Source organism: Gambusia affinis, linkage group LG06 (genome assembly GCF_019740435.1).
Source record: "Gambusia affinis linkage group LG06, SWU_Gaff_1.0, whole genome shotgun sequence".
Lineage (NCBI taxonomy): Eukaryota > Metazoa > Chordata > Actinopteri > Cyprinodontiformes > Poeciliidae > Gambusia > Gambusia affinis.
Genome location: NC_057873.1, coordinates 17,909,642 through 17,930,815, shown reverse-complemented (window position 1 = coordinate 17,930,815; position 21,174 = coordinate 17,909,642). Strand labels below are relative to the sequence as shown.

At 36.6% G+C, this 21,174-nt stretch overlaps 1 protein-coding gene across 2 annotated transcripts in view; it reads left to right on the top strand.

Moving 5' to 3' along the window:
• Window positions 1-20,234, top strand: part of pdgfd (platelet derived growth factor d) — a 60,490-nt gene extending 40,256 nt beyond the window's left edge. The window contains exons 4-8 of one of the 2 annotated variants that reach the window (XM_044119711.1): window positions 6,057-6,095; window positions 8,211-8,418; window positions 13,739-13,825; window positions 14,767-14,984; window positions 19,767-20,234. In XM_044119711.1, coding sequence (XP_043975646.1) covers window positions 6,057-6,095; window positions 8,211-8,418; window positions 13,739-13,825; window positions 14,767-14,984; window positions 19,767-19,901 — 687 coding nt within the window. In that variant the 3' untranslated portion in view covers window positions 19,902-20,234. The remainder of the gene's footprint in view (window positions 1-6,056; window positions 6,096-8,210; window positions 8,419-13,738; window positions 13,826-14,766; window positions 14,985-19,766) is intronic. The other variant, XM_044119712.1, reaches the window with a different exon arrangement.
• The last annotated feature ends 940 nt before the right edge of the window (window positions 20,235-21,174 follow it).

Below are 21,174 nucleotides of genomic sequence, written 5' to 3'. Positions count from 1 at the left end.
CTAACTTTCCTGTTTCCTCTGGCTTCATTTTTTAACACCTCTTTGATCCCAATTCTTTGAGTCCTCTTTCCTCAACAGCGGCTTTGATACAGAGGAGTGTTGTTGTCATTGCAGCCTGTTATTGCTTAGGTATGGTGCACTTTCTCTCTCACTGAAAGAATGTCAGAATGTTATTTTCCAACCAGTTTGTGACCAGTCAGGTCCAATCAAACTGAAAACTCTGAGTCTGGTCACCACCTGATTTCACTGTGCTTAATATTTATGATTAAGTTGCAATGCAGTTCAGCACACACTGAAATTATAAAACATGACTATTAGATTAACAACGAGGACAAAATATTATATCAACATGAAATTTTAGAGCAGATATAAAACACAACAGACAATTATTTTATTCTTCTATTCTTCCATAATAATCTAAAGTATTAGGATGCCTTACAGTAGCTTAGGACTACTGGTGAGATTTAGCTTTTGTGTCATTTTATATTTCCTATAGAGCATAATGCAGATGTGTTAATATACACCATTTTAAATAAACACCCTCACTTAAATTAATTTTTTCTTTCTAAACAACAGCCACTCTAACTTTACCCTGAAACTGCTGCAGCAGGTGGATTTTACCACACTTCTACATTTGCTTTGTAGTGGTGCTGCATAGTATTTTTTGCTGTTTGGAAGGACTATTTGGAACAATCTGGTCTGCCAAACCTTGATAGTAACAAGGAAAAAAATGTTTTAAGCTGTCTGACTCTGTAGGCCTTTTCCAACTTTAAACCAGTCAGCATTTTTCTTATAAATATTTTTTCTAACAAGCTACAAAAAAAAAAAAAAAAAAAAAAAACTCTGTTTAGGTAGCTTTTTAATGAGTTTATAGGAATTCTTATATTTTTTTTGAGTAACCATAGTTCCTAACTTTCCAAACGGTAAGATGGATGCACCTGGGTGCAGTCATGTCCCAGGCCTGTCCCAGGTGGTAGTTGATGAGAAGCAGATTACATGTTGGAAACTAACTTTTGAATCACAGGACTAATGCTGAGAGACAGACAACGACTCGGGCTCACTTTCTAATCTGCAGTCACCAATTAACTGCGTCGCTTATGAATCTGGACTGTGGGAAGGACCACCTGGAGAAATTCAAACTCTAAATAGACTCCAGTCACCCAGCTGGGTATACCCTCAACCATCTTGCGCTGAGTGCTACCTTTCAGTCTGTAATGACAACAGGGAAATGTGAAAGCCTCCCATCATGAAGTTCTGACCTAAATGTACCTACTTACTTACTTTACCACTGTGTAAACCACAAATAACTTTCTTATCTACCCCTCTCAGAGTCTTACAGCTTTCCCCCCGCCTTCCTCCCTCATTTTTGCAATCTCTCCTCTGGTCAAATAATCACAACCCTTTGGATTATGAACAGAAGCCAATTCTTGAGGCCCTTCTCATTAGATCAGTTTTACCCAATTTTTAAAGAGCTCCTGCGTTTGAGTTTGAGTATTGCATCTTTCTATCTTTAACAGACATGCACACACTCACACACATAAATCCCCTCAAGCTAGACTGGAGCTCTGCGTGTGGCTTAATTTAGTAGGTCTAATTTGTTCTCTCCAGACCTGTCGAACAGATAAGGAGGAGAGGAGGCACAAAAAAAAGTGTGAAGGAAGAAGAGTTAGAGGGAGAGAATGAGGAGAAGCAGCACTGGAAGGGGAGAACAGGTGTCTGAGATGCTATCAGGATGTCAGCTAATGACTAAAACAAGCCAAACTGCGAGAGACAATAAGAAAACTGGCGAGAAAGCCAGTCGTGAGGTACTGGGCTATGTGGAAAAAATTGGTGTGGACCTGATGAAACAAAAATCCATATAGGAATATGCTGAGGAATGAAGGCAAAAATGGAGAACCAGAAAGAAATTTAAAATCAGTCCTATCATTAAACTACAGCTATTCCAATTGGGAAGATTTTCCTTCACTGCTGCTAACCCATTGCTCCTCACTGACCTCCACCTGACTGAAAACCCATTTCTTTTACTAGAAAATGACAAAATTGACTGTTCAGAAGTGTTTCTTGTTGCAACAAACATGTATAACTTTAGTAAGACAACAATGTTTTAAATTTAGCGTTAGACAAGCTGCAAGCACCATGTCTGGTCAAGCAACCACAGGCAGGTTACTAAGTACTAATTAACTCAGTAAATAACCAGCTACAATGTTTTTCTTAGAGCAGTTTCCTGTTTTTCTCATTTTTTTCAATAGTTATGGAAGACTGCTCTGGTAATACTCATTTACGTGTAATATGCCCCGTTTGATCTAGTAGTTCCCACAAGTATTTATTGTGTCACAACAATACATGCATAATATTTCTTTAGATAAATCTCTTAAAAAAATAGTAAAACTGTGTGTGTGCGAGTTCAGAAGTGTGATACTAAATCTAAAGGAAAGCTGTATTGCTGCATGAGAATATTCTTTAGGTTATAACCTGAGAATAAGCTTCAGCTCAGGCACAGATGAAACAGGAGAGACGTGGCCGGTGTAATTTATCCTCTAACTTGAATGTCCTTCCAGCTGCTCATGCGTTGTAAAAGCTGATGGGGAAACGCATTCGCTTTCCTCGCTGTCTACCACACGCTTGATTCTCTGCTGTTTGAGTGTCCAATTGTACAAAATGGAGTTGAAAGGGGCGCCTCCCTAATGTCCTTTCCACTAGGCTGCTACTGTAAATAAGAATCCATTCCCTCACCACCAGTGAATATGCCAAGGTACATTTTTTCTTTCAGTGAACCAAAGTATTAAAAGCAAAACTGAAAGAAGGACTGTGTGTTTTTTCCCAGCAACAGTAATAAATCATATAAAACAAAAGCGTGTTAAAATAACACAGGCTTTATGTCAACTCTCTAAGGGAATAATACGATGCTTCAGGTAGTTCCCCAAGAAATCAATAAGTTTGTTAACATATGATCATGATAAAGAAAGAAAACACTTTCTTTTAATTCAAGGGTGTCAACATAGAAATGGTCCAGTCTTTACCAGTATGTATATTTTTTTCTTCTAAATTTAACCTCAAGTTGAAAACATCCCGACATGTTGTTTATGAAGTAAAGAAACATGAATAAGTAATAAGTAATTTGTACCTATCAAAATGCTAGATAGGTACAAATTATGTAGAAATTTTTATTATTTTGAGGGACTGTCTATTCTTACTAACATCTACAATTAGAGTTAAATTGAGCTACATCTTCTAGTTATTTCAACTCAGAACAGTCTAATTGTGATTGATTGAGAATTGCTGCATCTGTGACTTATCCAAGAGACATCCCTGTTAAATTGAAAAAACAAAACATAAATTTAATAAATTATCCTTGAAGACTTTTTTTTGCACTATCTGCTACAAAAAAATTATATATATATATATATATATATATATATATATATATATATATATATATATATATATATATATATATATATATGTGTGCTATATGGAGTTTAAGATGTGTTGATATGGAGGAAGATCAGCATAGCCAGCTGCTGCGGAGGCAATTAAACCATAATAATTTTAACATAGATCATTTTATCTTAAAATTGAAAAAAATGGCATTCAGTAGGACATTTATTTACAAAGGAAACAAAGATTTCTTTCTTTGTAATATTACCAGTGTGGTTGATTGAACCAGAAAAGTGATCCAGAATTTGGTTCACATTCAGCATTTGGTTTAAAAAAAAAAAAAAAAAAATTAGACAAGAATGCTGTAAATATCTTCTTGAGTTGGTCAACGTCCCTGACTTTAGTGGTTCTTATATTGACTCAGATGTATTTCCTTTAGACTCATCCAAGAAATATTTTCTATCTGCCCATCCCTTGCTAAGTTTAGTTCTCCTTGATTGTAACTTTTACGTAGACTTAGGCCATAAATTTAGAGATCCAAGTCACCACAGAGTTAATAATAGTAGTGATCATCACAATCTTATGGGAAACACTCTAACCTCAGTCACAAGTACTTTGTACATCTATGTTTGTGAGTTCATTTCAAGCCACATACAAGAGTCTTTTAAAATAACCTCAGCCCTATTACATCCACTGCTCACACAAACACATGCAACAGAACAAAGTGAGGGCACTGTGTTCATTGGAGTGCATGGAGACAGATTTACTGTTCCACATTTATCAGTAAGGGCATTTAGGACTCTATGAAGGAGACAGATCCAATAGCCGGTGCAACTTGATGTGCTTTGTCATACCTTACAAGATGTCTATAAATGCAAGTATGCGAATGGGAATATTCAAAACAAACTTGGTCAAACATGTGTCCAGAACAACACACTGTGACTGGAGTCTGCTTTGTTTCTCCAACAATTGCACATATCTGCATAGACGTGATATGACTAGGTTCTTTGGAAATCCTCTGCTGGCAGCCAGTCAGGCAGACACCTGGTTTTCCTGGAAAACATATGAATGCTCCACCCAGTTCTTTGCAAGTTCTTTTTAAGGTCAAGTATGTAATACAAAAAAAAAAAAAAAAAGAAAAAGAAAAATAGAGCAGCACTGAACTGTTAGGTGGGAGGTCACTTCTTAAACAATCTGACTTTTCATTTTGTTTGGTGTTAAAGACCTTCAGCTGACATTTGCTTTATGTATTTCAGCATGACTTACAGTAGCTTTAGTCCAGCTTACAGGTGGACACTGAATAGTTAAGACCCTTTGATTTAATGGGAAACTTAAGAAGAGTGAACTTAAAACTTAAGAGATTCAAGAAAGTTTTCTAGATTCTCCTTAGCCTGTTCTATCAAAAAGTAGCTAAATAATGTAGGTTTGAATATTTACACATTTTTTAAAGATATATCCTTATCCTCACTTTATGGGAATAATTTAGGGGTAAACTATTCCTATTTTATGTCAGTTAGACAATTTAAATACAATCTATTTTTAATATACATATAGATAAACAGAGTTCAATTTTTCCAGATCAGATACGTTGTTTTGTGTGTAGACATTTCAGAAAAATGTTCTACAATCACAAACATGATATGTTGCTGTAAGCCCACACAAGCCAAATATTAATTTGATATGGTGATATTTTGAATCAACCATGTTTTGTTTCTTTGATCATACTTTACATTGTGTATTATTTTAATGCAGTGGTTATTTAACTTCACATAACAAGTACCACTTCATTTTGGTGCAATCGGTTTACAACAGCAGGACTTGGACTTTAGTATGTTTTATTTTGCTTTTTTAAGAAATAAATGACAAAAACAAGTACTCATTAATTTATTATGCTTGTTCTGGTTAAAGAATGCTAATCACTTATCCTTCTGTGAATTTCTAGAGGAGGTTTCTCACTGACTTCAACCTCTTAATGCAGAATGACTGACGCATCTTTAAAACAAATGTGGTGGGGAACTGTCTATTTACACTTCTGTTGATTTGTATCTTTTTAAGTCAGCCGCCAGTCAATGTTTTGACTTGTATTGAATATGCTGCTCCTGGGCATCAAAGTAAAAGAAATCATTGGAAAGTACAGTAATTTTGATGGTGATTAGCTCAAAAAAAAAAAAAAAGAAAATCCCCAAGTCTTTCCTGTGTTGAATTTGGAACTACAGCTAAGTTGGATGGCGTGTCATTCCTGGATAGATGTTTTGACATCTGGGTTAAATTAAACTTTGCGAAGCTGCTACCAGGATTTGTTCCTGGTCCGAGTCCTCCACTTAATTATTTTCAGCAGGTTTTCAAAATATTGTGCACCTCGCTTTTCTTTCTGATTAAAGAAGAGGTGACATATCTAAATGACTTGTATGGTCTGATGTTCTTAGGACTGTTATTTTCTTTGTATTTACTTTGGAAATGTTTAACACCAAATTTATTTGCATACCACTAAAGCCAGCCCAAGTACAACCAGTCTTGTTTCATCCACTGTTTGAACTTTACAGTATATTGTACTAAAGCCAGAGAACATCAAAATAATCAATACACTAAGTGGGTCAGGCCTTTACAAATAATCCTCCAAATAATGATTTTAAATGACATTTCATTTACTTTATCTTGTTCTGTTTTACATTTTCTAGGGTGACACCAATTGGGAGGCTGTCACTGAACTCATGTTGGTGAGTTATTACACTAACAAATAGAAAGCTAAATGGAAAGGCTTGATTTTCCATCCATCCACCCATTTTCTAACACCCATGTCCCTAGTGGGGTCGGGAGGGTTGCTGGTCTCTATCTCCAGCTAACGTTCCAGGCGAGAGGCGGGGTCACCCTGGACAGGTCGCCAGTCTGTCACAGGGCAACACAGAAGGCTTGATTTTGTTACAGAGATTTATGAAAAGACTAAATGCATACTTTTGTTTTTGTATTTTTAGTAGAAATGTTAAAGTTAGAAATGTATTTCATATATTCTGTTTTATACTAGACTGATATTGCAATAAAAAAATATATATATATATTTCCATAAAATGCTTTTGTATTTCACATAGTAAATGCATGCAGCTCAGCTGCTTTCCAGGTACTTCACGCTGAGCCATTACCAAAAAACGAAAGAAATTCATTAGCCTTGCATTTTTGACATTTTGTGACCAACACACACCCACACATTATACTGTACTATATTTATTATATTAGTGGTTTGAAATGTAGAGAAATGCTTACTTATTTTAAATTAATAGTGGGATACTTTTATGCGTACATTGAAACTTGTGGGCTTTCATTTATAGGTTCATGATGTTTTTTACTTGCATCTGTTTGCTTTGTAGACCTCTTAATAATTTCAATAATACAGCCATGCTAAAATTTGATTAGACTCTCATTCAATTTTAAGGTGTTGCATCAAAAAATAATGCCGAACCTTCTAGTGTTTATTGGGTTTTAAAAGAATTTGAATGCAACTTCAAAAAAAAAAACAGCTACTGGCCTGTTACACAGTGTCATGTATTTGTAAAAAAATGAAATCACTGCAGGGATCATGTGTAAAAGGCTACACCCTGGAAATGAATTTCTTGTAAAACCTCAGTCAGCGGCTATAACTTGCAGTAATTATCTTTTTCTTGACCTTTTCACTGCCTTGCCTCTTTGAGGGGAATTTTTTTTGTGCTAATGAAAGCTTCTACTTCTTCAAGATCAGTGGTAATGTATGTCCTTCTTAACTTTCTATTTAGTTGGACCTTAATTTTCCAGATCACCAAACTGATAGAATCCCTTATTTTACAGAGGTGGGAACACTTGTTGATATTCAGTAAATTACATGCAATGGATTGGCAAAAACTTTCACTTTTTAATTATTTTGTATTTACTAAAGCAAGGGTGTCCAAAGTCGGTCCTGGAGGGTCGGCATCCTGCATGTCTTAGTTCTCTCCCTGGTTTAACGCACCTGGATCAAATGATGGCTTGTTAGAAGACCTAAGAAGAACATTGACATGCTGATAAGGTTGTTGTTGCTACCAGGGAGAGAACTAAAACGTGCAGGATGCCGGCCCTGGAGGACCGACTTTGGACGCCCCTACCCCTGTAATAAAGCATTCAGACATTTATTAGATAAATATGTAGATGCTAATAATAACCAGTGAAAGTCAAATAATTAGGTTTTTACTATCTCTTGATTTATAAAACCTAATAAATATATAAAGATACCGTGGATCTTCTTCTAAGTCCATTTATGTAGCTGCTGCCAACTAAGCAGCAGATGTAAAATGTGATCCATCCATTATAGCTATTTGTCCTTTTACATTGATTATGCAAAGGCGGACATTTTTCTGTTGTTAGCCTCGCATTCATAAAGTACTACATCTTGATATAGTGACTTTTAAAATTCCCTTTATAGTATTATATTGAGTTGGGCTGATCTATTTCACAAAAAATGGAGGAAGGCATAAGGTAATGTGATTGATTTATGCCCACAAGGCCACCTAATTTAAGCTCTTACAGTAAATATTAACAAATGTTAAGTCCCAGTGGAGTACTTCTGTTTTATTGTCATCTTTAATCAGGCCAACTCTCCCATATAACCTTTATAAATCATCTCATTACTTACCTTAGTCCTTTGAAACTTGACTGCTAATGTCTCAGTCCCAGTCTACGTGAGAGTTTTACTGCCTTCTGTGGGTATTTTTTTGTTAATACTTAGTCCAGAAAAATACCTTTTACTGAAAATCGTTTTAATTATGTTAGCTTTTTATTTTTAAATTTGAAAACTTTAGTTTTAATCTTTCCTCTTTTATTTATTGCAGGACATGAGTGCAAACGAGATGCCAGCCACAGAGGTTCCTCAGACACTGGAGAACTTGGATAGAACCATAGCTGCCTTTGACACTGTAGAGCAGCTTCTTCAGTCTTTGAGCCCAGATACTTGGAGACAAGATCTGGACAATATCTACACTCAATCATATATATATTATAGATCCAAGTCCTATCATCTGGCAAGCCGACAGAGTAAAGGTAACAGTTACAACACTGTGTTTTCCAAAATTTGCGAGAATTTAACCATTGAGAGAAAAAATTCAGAACCTGGTAATATGCAGAGGGAAAACTCTGCGATGTGCCATGGCAAAACCAAGAACAAGTCACCAGAGTAGAAACAGAGAAAAAAAGTTTAAAACACCAATTTCAAAAGAAATACTTAAGTTCATGAAGAATCCACCCTCTGCTTTTAACAGTTGACAAACATATTCCCACTTTTTTGTCGTTGGTTTCAGCCATGAAGATGAACGTTTGAAAGAAACACACGGTTGCTTAACACTGCCATCACAGTGCAGTATTTTTATAGCACTTATGGACTACAATACATTTCACCCAGATCTACAATCTAGATCCACTGTGTAAAAAAAGACATCAGCTCAGGTTTCATTATGCAGCAAGAATGAATTAAAAAAAAATCAGAGTTTGCTGTGCCCGGCTGGAGTACATAACTTTTACCTTAACGCAGTAGCCCCCCCTGCCCTGCATGTTTTAGATGTTCCCCTTCTGCCACACACCTGGATTGAATTGGGTACACTGAAGTGGTCAAATAATTATTAGGTGAATAAATTGGATAGTAAGGAGGAGTATGTCAGTCATAGACACTTCAAGCATTCTGTATCTTGTGGTGAGTAGATCACCACCCTTGCAGACAGAGCATCTGACTAGAATAGTATGTGATAAGGTAATGTTTTTACTGAACCATTGCTGCTGCAGTTGAGTAACATTTGCATTGTTTTTGTGGTCTTAGTACATATCTGTGCAACCCAGTCTCACTCCCAACTCGTCATATATTGACGCATGGGACGTCCGTCCTCGTCACATATTGACGCGCGGGGTACCCCTTTCGCATCAATATGTGACACAAGGGGTTTTACCTTATGCCTTACCGTAATTTTTTTCCTAAACCTAACCAATTGTGGGGTTTTGAAGGTTCGGCAGTGTTTGCGAGAACCCTTTGCATGAATAATCCCTGTAAAACATCCGACCTTCCCAAATCGTCAACATGTGACGCTGAAGGAACCTGCCCAAGTCGTCAAGTATTGACGCGAAAGGGGTACCCTTTGCGTCAATATGTGACGCATGGTCAGACGGCGTCCCAGCTCGTCAATATATGACGAGTCGGGAGTGAGAATGTGTTGCGAGTGAGAATGTGTTGATCTGTGATATATGTGGCAATTTAGAGACTCAACATTAAGCTGGTACAGCTGATGATTATGTTTGCGAGATCATTTTGTGGCCATTATTACACGGCTACAGCTAACATGAATAAAATGTAAAAAAATAAAATAAAATCTTTAGTAGTTCCCAATCTGAGAAACTTCAAACAGAAGAATGTGCACATCTCTTTCAGAGGTCTGTGATTTACTTACTATAAACCTTTGCTTAACAAAAACCTTAAATAAAACTAGAAGCACTTGGAAGCTGCCTTTAGCTTTTTTTCTGGAATGTAATGTTAAGAAAGATTACTAAGAAGCCCAATCTGGTGTGTGTATTGTAACCATGGCAATCAGGCATTTTTAGCTGAAAGCTGACAAAGTTTATTTGATCACTCAAACGACCTACACCTACACTCACGTTTTTTCCAGACCATATGTCCTAGACCTAGAGACTGAGTTGAGTCTTGAGTATTTAAATCAAATCCAATTCAGTTCTGTGCCACTGTTTTGCATTGTTAATGTAAGAGTTAATATGATAACTTGTGTACACATTTGCAGCAATGTTTCTGTGAAAATACCAGTGTATAACCCCAGTACTTTAAACTCCATCTCTTCCAGCTGTGCCTTTATATATTTCTCTGTTGCTGTATGTCTGTCTGAGTGATGTTCGGTTCCTTTGTAAATATTTGCACCTGACAGCAAATCTATTTCTATTTAATAGTAGATGTGTGTGCTCTGTTGGCATGGGAAGGGTTTCTGAGCGAGGAGTATTTGCATTTTACTGTGAAGCTTTAAGCTGGGTTGGCACTATGGGTCCTTAATACACCAATGTTGTGCTCTCTAATTGGAAGTTCAACGTGTACAGCAGCACACAATCTGCCACATTCAGCAGCTTAACTTTGCTTTTATCAAGGCACATAAAAATGTAGAGCCATCTTTGTTTTTGCAGAGAAAGTGTGCATGATGATAATATTAATCGGTATATATGTTCATAAATTCAAATCAAACCTACACAATACATATATAAGTACACAACACTTTGTGCACATGGGTGGCAGCACAAAATAGCTAGTATTTCCTACAGTAATGTAGGGGGGCAGCTTTTTCTTCATGTTGTTGCCTTTATGTGACAGTCTTTCCAGCCACCTTTCTTTTTCTTTTTCTTTTTTTTAGTTCTTTTCCCTCCTACACATTTTGACGGGGTTCCACACCACTGCTCTTCTGAGATTACACTACTTTAAACAGGCACAGCTTTAGCTCTGCCTAAGCAAGGAAGCACACACACTCCGGAAACACTCACATGTAGACACCTATGTACAACTCCTGCAGCTTCTGTCACTCCTGAAAAGATTCAACTAAACATAATAGAGCCTTCAACAAGAGTTTAGGAGTAACAAACACTTATTTTCATTCTGCACTTTGCGTTCTTTCACCACCTTTGTTATGATCATCCAAAAGAGTTTACACAATTTGAAAACATTAATTTTTGTCTGGAAAAAAATGTTTATAGTCCTATGTCAAGTCTTGAAAGTAAACAAAAAATGGTTTATCTTAAAAACTATTGTCTTATAATAGGTTGTGAAATAAATTAATCCCCAATGTTTTATAATCTCCAAGCAAAATTATCTTTTAAATGCTAGACTTTTCCTCTGTTGTAAATATGTGATGTTCTTCAGTGAGAGAGCTCTTCAGAAAAAAACAATAAACATTCTTACCTACGCAAACTACAGACAAGGCCAACATATACAAACTTGCATTCGACTTCCTTTCAGTCAGCTTATAGTGTAATGGACTCTAGCTGGATCAATGGGGAGTTTGATTGTCACTATAGAGGCTGATGCTCACGAGAAAATCAATTTAAGAAAAGTTCAGTGAGCACAAGCCTGTATTCAAATAGCCCCTCATTGTCTGATCCCTGAACAGCTTCAGAGTTCCTCCCTGTGGTGAGGAAGGTTCCACTTCAAAAGGATTGGTCAATTATTATGGCCTGAATGGTTGAATGTGGGGTGGGAGTGCTTGCTGCACCATTGTTGACTGTTGATGAGTTTAGAACTTTTACTTTTACTATTCTGTCTCTTTTTTATTACTGTTCTGTTCTACTGTAGAGATAAATGCATCAAGAGTTTCTTCTTTCTCCTTCTCACTTTCCCCATTAGGCTTCTCTGTCATTATATTACCTGCAAGGTCATAGTGTCACCTCTCAGTTGGAGTCTCCATTGGTGATCAAAGATAAGACAATGAACTTTGGTAGGTCATAGGAGGAACAATCATATTTCAGTACTTTTTCCACATAGAACGAAACCCCTGAAGCAGGAATGTGAATTCTTTGTAGTTGAGATTTCACCTGCTATCCTTGGCTTCAGTGTTTTTACATAAGTATTGAGAATGTTTTCTATAACACACAGACAAGTAAGGAAAAAATATGACTGAGCATGCATTCAAAGTAGGGCATGCCTTTCTTCTGCTCTTTCACTAAGGGTTTCTGCTTGAGCCAAAACAATACTAAAAATGTAATACATTACCGCCTTAAAAACAAAGATTTATTTATTTTTTCTGACAATGGAGCTGTAGACAGATTGGGGAAGTACAAATATCCAGACATTGCAATACCACAAACTGCACTAGTTCTCCTGAACTGAACCAAGACGTAGGTTTGTAGATGTTTTTGGTCCGCTTGAGAGTTTGATTGGAAAGAGAACTAGAGTTTTGTTAAAGCAGACTGAACATGGTTAGAGTGAAAGCTCCCTAAAGCACAATCCTGGAAAAGATAGTTTAATCTCAACTGAAAGACTCCATCCATGTACATGGTGGACATATATTAGTCTGGTTTTAAAGCATTTCACAGCACAGAAACTGCTCTTTTGAGGGTTTTATTGATATTTTTCTGTAACTAATTCTGTTAACACTGTACAAATGTTTTTCTGAAGTTTAGTCCTTATACTCAAGTTTATTTTGATAAAACTACCTCCATCATGGTGAAGTGTGACTTGTGATGTAATTGCTGCCTTTGCTATGAAGTGTGTTGATTATTACCCTGCTCACTACAATCACAGACCACTCAGCTCTGTTCTTCTTAGGTTTCTTTTTTTCTGTTCCATTTGTCCTTCAAAAGTTACATTAGATTATCCTTAAGAGTACTTTCACATTTTATTTGACTGATAATATGTAGTTTTTTAGGAAAACAAAACCAACTGATGCACTTTAGTCAGTTTAGACATTTTAATTGTAGAAATGCAGTGATAAAGACATGTTTTATCAAACTTGATGCTTCGGAGTTCTCCCTTTTTTGACCTATCTTTTCAAATTCTCAAAATATATAATTTCCATCATTGTGTCTGATCCTTTTCACCTCCCTGAAATGAGGCATGGCAGAGGGTCTTATGTAGACAAATGAGGCAATTTTGCAGCAGACTGATGACAAGAAGAAAGACCAGAATCATTAGATTGATCTTTGATGAATTAGGGCCTCTCTGCTCTGCTTCGTTTTCTGTCCAATAGTGTGTTGTCTTTCATCTACTCATCTAACCATCCCTGCCATCCATGGTTATAGCGTTATGGCATTTGTCCTCATAACAATAAGAAGGACTTTACCTCCCAGCCATTTCATCTTATCGATTCCAGTGTACAGTATGCCCTCACAATGTTGGAACAGCAAGCATTTGCTAGTAGTTGTACAAAGTACCATATATATATATATATATATATATATATATATATATATATATATATATATATATATATATATATATATATATATATATATATATATATATATATATATATATATCTATTTATCTATATATATATATAGATCTATCTATTTATCTATAGATAGATAGATAGATAGATAGATAGATAGATAGATAGATAGATAGATAGATAGATAGATAGATAGATAGATAGATAGATAGATAGATAGATAGATCTATATATATATAGATAGATAGATAGATAGATAGATAGATCTATATATAGATAGATAGATAGATCTATATATAGATAGATAGATAGATAGATCTATATATATATATATATATATATAACTGCTGTTGACTGTTTTTTGTGATTATGTATATTCATCAACTTATGTCAACTGAAAATAGTCTAGATAAATGTTCTCATAAATGTTCTCTTTACACCAGGGGTGCCCAAACTTTTTGAGACCAAGATCTACTTTTTCTGTCACCAGCCGGCTGAGATCCACCTCATAACACGAAGATATAAAAATTGTAAATGAATCTCTATTGACTTATTTCATATGCAAATATCCATCAGTTATAGCAGAAATATTAAAGTGATAGAAAACCTATTGCAGTTTCTTCCTCCGTGAGATTCTGACACTGGGAGGAGGTTACTGGTTTCAGAAGCTGGTTGCAAACCTGAGGCCAGCAGGTATTAATCAGTTATGGTAGATCTGAACTTTGGTTTGATGACCTCAATAGGAAATTCCAGACTAATAGGAGGAACAACAGAGCACTGTTAAGATAAAAACACATCTTATGAAGTTGGGATATTTTTCCTCCAACAGGATCCAGAGGAATGTAAAGTTTACACATTGAATACATTTTATTTATTTTTCAACATTTATAAAATAATTCATATCAGACTCACTGACCTCGAACACACCAAACAAAATTGCTTTTGAGCAAGGATTTAGTAAAAAGTGGGAAGGAATGAAACTCTCTTTAGACAAGAACCAAAAAAGCCAGACTCCATGAAGAGATGGAAAAATTAAAGAGTAGCATGATAGCAAAATGCTCTGCCTCTCAAACAGTATTATAAACAAAACATAAGTACGTCTACACTGGAAGCAAAGTGAATAACTTGGCACTGTGACCTATTTAAGATATGACAGACATTAATCTTTGAGATGATTGCGCAGTATTTAGAAGATGGTGCTTAAATTATTTTCTGGGTTTCACAGAGAACAAACAAAAAGAGGGTAAAATCTTTCTTTGACTGCAGGAAGTTTGTGGGTTGATACTGGCAGTAAAAATGTAACAGAACAGAATAGAATATATTTTATTGATTCCACAGAGGAAATTGCTTATTTGACTACAAGCTACTCCATCTATCAGCAATATATAATTTATATATGATGGTCACAAGTTGTCTTGCAGAAAATAATTACAAATAATTTTTTTTTCTGTTTTCTCTTTTAAATGCCCAGTTGATCTGAATCGTCTCCATGACGATGTCAAGCGGTATAGCTGCACACCTCGGAACTACTCTGTGAACCTTCGGGAGGAGCTGAAGACCACCAACGCTGTCTTCTTCCCTCGATGTCTGCTGGTGAAACGCTGCGGAGGCAACTGTGGCTGTGGGACCAATAACTGGAACACCGGCTGTTCCTGTCAGCCCTCGAAAACCACCATAAAACTACACGAGGCAGGTTCTTTTGTAATGTAAAGGTATTAGTTGATGCACAACTCAAAGGACATAAATGTAAAATACATTTGGGGCTTTCAATTGATTTTTTTATTTTGATTTTTTCAAACTGCTCTTTTCCAGAGTGGAGTAATTGTACAGCTAGCATCTGTAGCAAATTTTACAACAACAAATCGAAACACAAGCTTTATAACATAGTGGATTATCCATTATCTAAAGTCGGCATGATATGTATAAGTTCAAATGCAGTACAGTACATACACACTCACTTATACTTGGTCAAATGACCCCTACCGAGTTTCACCTAGACCAGGTGCTTTTTGTAGCAACCAACCACCTTCTTCCACAATTCTTGTTTGATAATACATCTATTCATATCAGAAAAGGTGGAATTTGGCTAAATTGTACAGTTTTCTCAGATCTGGCTTTTAAATATACGTCATAAATGTTCAACATGGTTCAGATTGGAGCTTTGGGAAGGGTAATAGAAGGGCTTGGTGTTAGCCTGCTTTATCCACTCCTAAAAACGTTTTGATGTCTCTCTGGGACCAGCTGCTCAACATGGACTAAGCAAATGTCTTCTGGAGAGAAATGTCCTGGTTAGATTAAATAAGCAATGACCTATTTTGCCGTAATGACTCTGAGTATTTTTGGCGAAGTCGAGGTCTTTCTACCTGAAACTTGTTGATGGCTACAGGTAGTCTGTGGTTGAGGTGGAACAATTTTAACCAAATTCTAGTGAGTATGTATACATTTATTTGAGCCTGTATATAAAATTGAACCGCATAGATTAGATAAACCACCAATGAAACTTCAAATGTGCACCTAAGTCTTCTTTTTAAAATGCTTTTTTTTTTTTTTTTTTTGCTATATTGATTCCATCATGAAGAAAGACTGGCTCAAATATACTATTTATGCATGTGATCAGTGCTTCCAATAAGAACTGTTAACTCCACGATCTCCAAAAATGCCAAATCCTGAATACAAAGGAATTTCTCTGAAACCTGAGTGAAATGATGACTGATGGCTTTATCCTGCTCAACAAAAAGACTGCGGAATAAATGTATTTTGAACTTGATGCCAGCAGTGTGTTTGAAAAAAGTTGGTACAAGGTCAAAGAGAATCCTATAAAGGATGATCTGTTCTGAGGTAACGGATTCACTGCTCCATCAAACACTCACTGAATATATTTTAACCAGCGGAAACTTTTTATTTTTAGATTAAAGATGGCAGACTTTAAGGAGTTAATTATCTTCAAAATATAAAATTACTAGAACAGTAGAGCAATCCAGATACTTTCCTAAATTCATGGAACACGACTGAAAAGCATTGCTGAGCAGTTGTGCTCTATGGGTCTTCAGGCCATGCAGCTTTAAAAACAAACGTGACTCTGAAGTGGAAATGGCCACAGGGCCCCAGGAACGCCTCTGAAAATTATTGTTAGCGAGCAGAGTTCATACGGAGCACATCCCAGCTGTCACAGGCATACAGCGTGTGCACATCGGACAGGTCGGCAGTGGAAATTAAAAATTCTTTTTGAAATCGAGAAGGCATCATGCTTGCTAATGAGCACGGGGACTAACAGGCCCGTTATCACAGCACAGTGAGAAGTGAACATCTGTTGTGATATATATTAAGTTACAACAGTCCGTGTGGCTTGGCTAACTTTGACATCTCTATTAACAATGAATGTGTGAGTCTCCCAGCAACATATATTGCTATCAACATGGTTCCTGTTTCAGATGAGACCCTGCTGGTTTAATAAGACTCCTAAACTATAATTAGTACAAATTTCCTACAATCCACTGAAGATGGATTTCTGTTGTCCAGCTTAATAAAAAGAAGATTGGAAAATGTTAATCATTTGAAACTACATCTTTTTATCTCATTTTTTGTGCTTAAATTGATTAAGCTTTAAACAGCAGGTCTTTGTTTGAACTTTCAAAACGCTACTGTTTTACAAACTTATTTCCATAAATTAGATGACCACCGAAAAGTTTATGCATTTCCACAATTTGATTCAAAACACACATATATTTTAAACATTCATTACACATACATACATAAAGTGATTGGTTGTTTTTAGTTAAAGGCAAAGGAGTAGGATTTTATTATCTGCCTCATATCGTACTGCCACAGCATACTGACAATTTTAACAAATATGTAAATACCAAATTTTTTGTAAGAGTTGCATACTGCAGCTGTAATATTAATTATCTAAAAATAATATTCATTTAAAAATATATTCATTGGCTTGTTGTTTAATTTGATCACTTAATTGTTTTGACACAACTGAGACATAATTTTAAAATACTCATATCTGAAAACACACCATGGTTTATGGAAAATTGCTATATGATTAACTTTTTGGTTGATCACTAAAATAAAATAATTTTTCTTCAATATTTTAATTTGTTGAGCTGATTTTTTTTTATATGCAAGGGTTGTAGGAATGTAGAGTAAAACAATATGAGTAAACGTGTTAAACTTTTGCCCTTTTAGTAAAAAAATAATAATAATAATAATAAAAGACAAGCAATACCCAAGCTCAATAGCTGTAAATGTGTCAGTGCCCAGCAAACGCCTAAACAAGATCTGCTGGTGAACATTCTTCAGGATTTTCAAACATGTGCTTCTATTTAACTTTTATTCACACTTGAGTGAATTTCTCTGAGCATCTTAAAAAGATGGCGAGGGAGTAAGAGACCATGTAAAAGAAGAAATGTTTTGAGACGCTCACTGTGGGAGGAGCAGGAAGAAGACGCTGGGAGTGTAGAGGCCGGCGCTGCATCAACAGCAGAAGCAACAGTGCACCAGTCTGGCTCTTTCTCTCTGCTCCTCATTTCCTTCCAGTCACTCCATCTTCTGAGCATTCTATCTTCCGCCCCCTTCTCCCTCTCCTTTCACTCTTCCCAATTCCCATTTTCAATTTGTCCCTTTGCAATGCACCATTCTTGCTTTTTAAGCCTGTCATTCATTTCTTTTCTCTCGCTTCCCTCCATTTCTTTGTGCCTTTGTTCTCCTATAGCTTCATTATTGAAACGTGGTCCACAGGGCTCTTTCGCTGCCTTAGGCTCTTCTCAGAGTTAAAAACCTCACAATAGGAATTTAGACAAAAGTGGGATTTGGGATTGTAATTGTTCTCTGTCTGTGAGTGTTAGCATGTAAATGTGTGGAAAATGTGCGAGCATGAAAGAAGAGCCTTTGCCCGGATGAACAGTCAGATTTCGTATCTTCATGAATATTTTTCTGCTATTAATGTTTTGTGTGTTTGATGGGCAGCTTCTTCTGGATTTCTTGATCTCATCGTGGATCTGTTACTGCTTCCTTTAGCAGCAGTTACTACTACCAAAGGAAACAGTAACTGCGACACACAAGTATTAAATGACACTGCAGCTTTTGTGCTGGGAAATCAGACACACTATTTCCTTCACCCGGCCGTGTTAAATAAATTCACTGTGTCACTTATGGAGGAATGTGTGTCTCACCTTCCAATCGTTGGGAGTTGTTGCTGCTGTTGCCTTCCAGCCAGTTGGTACTGGATTCAAATCTTTGGACAGGGACTGTCTTTGATGAGTTGCATGTTCTCCCTGTTCATACATGTTTTTTTTTTTTTTTTTCCAGTCTCATACCTCCTATTCGAAAACCTTTCATTGTAACCCACATTAACGTGTGCGCATGCAGGGTTGTCTGTCTGCCATGTGTCTGAGTTGACCTTATGATGGAGCAGCATCTGGCCAGGTTTTTGTTTTATAGAGTAATCTCTGAGCACATTCATGTTTCTCTGTAGCTTCAGGGTTTCCTTTCTGTGCCATGTATTTGTTGGAAATATTCATTTTTTTATTGAACCTGTATTGGGATCCGTTGGGGCCTTTTCCTGTTTTTCAACAAAAAAAACAACAAAAAAAACAAAAGCACAACCTGGAAATAAGAAGAATCGAATGAGTGATAAAATACAGGATTTCCAGCATAGCTTGTTATTTTCAGCTGTCGGCGTGGCTGTTGTACTCCACATTTGTCCATCCTTATCTGTTTAACTCTTTTAAAAGTAGAATAGCTGCAGTATGTACTGTAACACACAATTACTGAACATATCACCAGATCACTCGAAGACGTTTTCTTATATGTGATAGTACTTTTAATACACCAAATCCCTCCTGAAACCTCGTACAGGTGTCCAAGTTGAAGATTGTCAGCATTGCTCCCATCCTCTGGAGTAAAGTTATTTCCTCCTCTACACTGCTTGGTAGGGATCCTTGATGGATCCTTGCCTACACTGCAAATAAATCTGGTGTCTCAGATTTACTGTAACAGTAACATTTACCGACACTGTAACAGTGTCCTAATGTCATTCCGAATGAGTAAGAGAGAAAACGTCTCTGTTCACCGTGGGTAGCACTCTGTCTGAGAGAGGAGTGTGATGCACATAGAGGGGATGGGACCAACCACTCTGTCCCTCTGACCACTACAGTGATAGACAGGCCCACCCGGCACAAAGTCTGTAAGGAATCTGTTGGTTGCAGCCAGCCAGACGCTTCACTTAAAGATCAGCCTTATATAACTTTACATTATATGATAAGTAGAAAATATATCCATTCTCCTGCACCATGTTTCAAAATCTAACTTTTTGCTCCTTTATGTGGGTCTTTTGCTGCAACAAATGCTCAGGCATTCTTTCTAATTAAATAATTTAAGACATTTTGTCTCATAGTCATAGTGCTTTCTGTTTGGCTCAGTTGTTAAGTTGTCATCCATTTCCATCTCTTCCTTTGTCTCCTGTAGGTGCTGAAGTATGCCCCAGAGACCACTCCGCACAAGCACCAGCAGAGGCAGCGGGTGCGCTGGGCTATTGATGAAATTTTCCTCTCGCATCATGAAATGTGCGAATGTGCGTGTCCGCTGCAGCCTCCTCGCTGAGACACTGATTCCGGCTCGTACGTCTAGAACTGATGGATGAATTCTTTTCCCTGTTTTGCAATAGAGTCTATATCCCAAACAGCACCGCTGACAAACATGCAGCAGAAAAGAGGGCAACAATCTGACGGATGCACTGCAGCTTGCATTGTACAAAATGACATTTGCTTCAGAAAGTAAATGACTTTCTCTGAGCATAGATTGCTTTCTTCCTTTAGAAGTGGACAAAAGTTTCCGATGAAACAATTTCTCATGTTTCTTTAAGCCTTCTCTGTTCATACCAAATCTTAACTCAATGTACTGTGTCTTACAGGAGTATTAAAACGCTTCAACCTTTGTCACATTTTTGTCATATTAGAACCAGGAATTTCAGTTTGCTTTTGGAGATTTTATGTGATAAATCAAGACAAATGATAGTTCTACAGTAAAAGGAAAAGGACACATACGTTTCTATTTTATACTTAATAATCAGAAAATTCCTACTGAGATGTTGCCACCGCCATGTATCTTTATGGGTTTTTAGGGTAATGTGTTTTACTCTTTTTATAATTACCAAAGTTTCTTCTTCCAAATGGTTGCCGCGTCCCCAACATGCATTGGATGAGCTACAAATGGGGCATCTCGTGACTTTGTTTTCAACAATGGCTTTTTTCTTGCAAGTCTACAATAAGGGTCAGATTTGAGATTGTTTAACTAATTGTTGTCCTGTTGACAGATTATCCCAACTAAAGTGTGGATCTCTTCTCTACTCCAGACTTACCATGGGCCTCTTTCCTTCTCTGGTTATTGCTCTCCATGCCCAGCCTTTCAGCTTTGATGGACAGTCATGTTTTGGTAGGTTTATGGTTGTCTAACATCATTTTGAAATGATGAGTTAAGCAGCTCTCCATGGAACGTTGCTTGGAGTATTGTACCTGACAATTAAAAAGGGATATATTCATCTAGGCCACAGATTTGATCTCCTTCCTATTCTTTAGTTTCCCTTCATCTCCCCAAATTACACAGTACCTTTTGTGGATGTAATGGTTGTGGAAAGACAAAATGTGTAAGAGAAAATCAATGGGTGTGAATATGTCGGTTTAAACTGTATAATGTTTTTCTTTAAAAGGAAACAGAGAAAAACACATTTGAAAGAAATTAAGTGTGTTGAAAGTTACTTTAGGTTTCAAAGGGCTTTACTAGATGCCAATCTGACTTAAGCAAAACTAAATTTACCTAATGCACTAGTTACGCTTTCTGGGTTTTACTTTGTTTCGTGTGCATGCATATTTATGCA